The following is a 217-nucleotide window of genomic DNA, read 5'->3' as shown; positions in this document are numbered from 1 at the left end:
CAGCAGCAGCAACAGCAGCAGCAGCAGCAGCAGCAGCAACAGCAGCAGCAGCAGCAGCAGCAGCAGCAACCTACCGAATGCCACAATTCGAATTTTTCGTGTCTGGCTTGCTGCAGCAAGTCGCTGCTCCTCTGCTTCCAGCTCCTCTAAGCAGCAGCAGCAGCAGCAGCAGCAGCAACAGCAGCAGCAGCAGCAGCAACAAAAGCAGGTAGAGAAA

The 217-nt window shown here is 56.7% G+C and overlaps 1 protein-coding gene across 1 annotated transcript in view; it reads left to right on the top strand.

The window, feature by feature from the left end:
* Window positions 1-77: 77 nt before the first annotated feature.
* EMH_0013180 (uncharacterized protein) overlaps window positions 78-217 on the top strand; it is a gene marked incomplete at both ends in the record, with an annotated part of 3,267 nt that continues 3,127 nt past the window's right edge. Inside the window, one exon of the mRNA XM_013499764.1 lies at window positions 78-208. Within this exon, the coding sequence (XP_013355218.1) occupies window positions 78-208 (131 nt within the window). The remainder of the gene's footprint in view (window positions 209-217) is intronic.

This window comes from Eimeria mitis, genomic scaffold (genome assembly GCF_000499745.2).
Source record: "Eimeria mitis Houghton genomic scaffold, Emh_scaff464, whole genome shotgun sequence".
NCBI lineage: Eukaryota > Apicomplexa > Conoidasida > Eucoccidiorida > Eimeriidae > Eimeria > Eimeria mitis.
The sequence above is the reverse complement of the archived record's forward strand: the minus strand, read 5'-3'. Positions and strand labels throughout refer to the sequence as shown.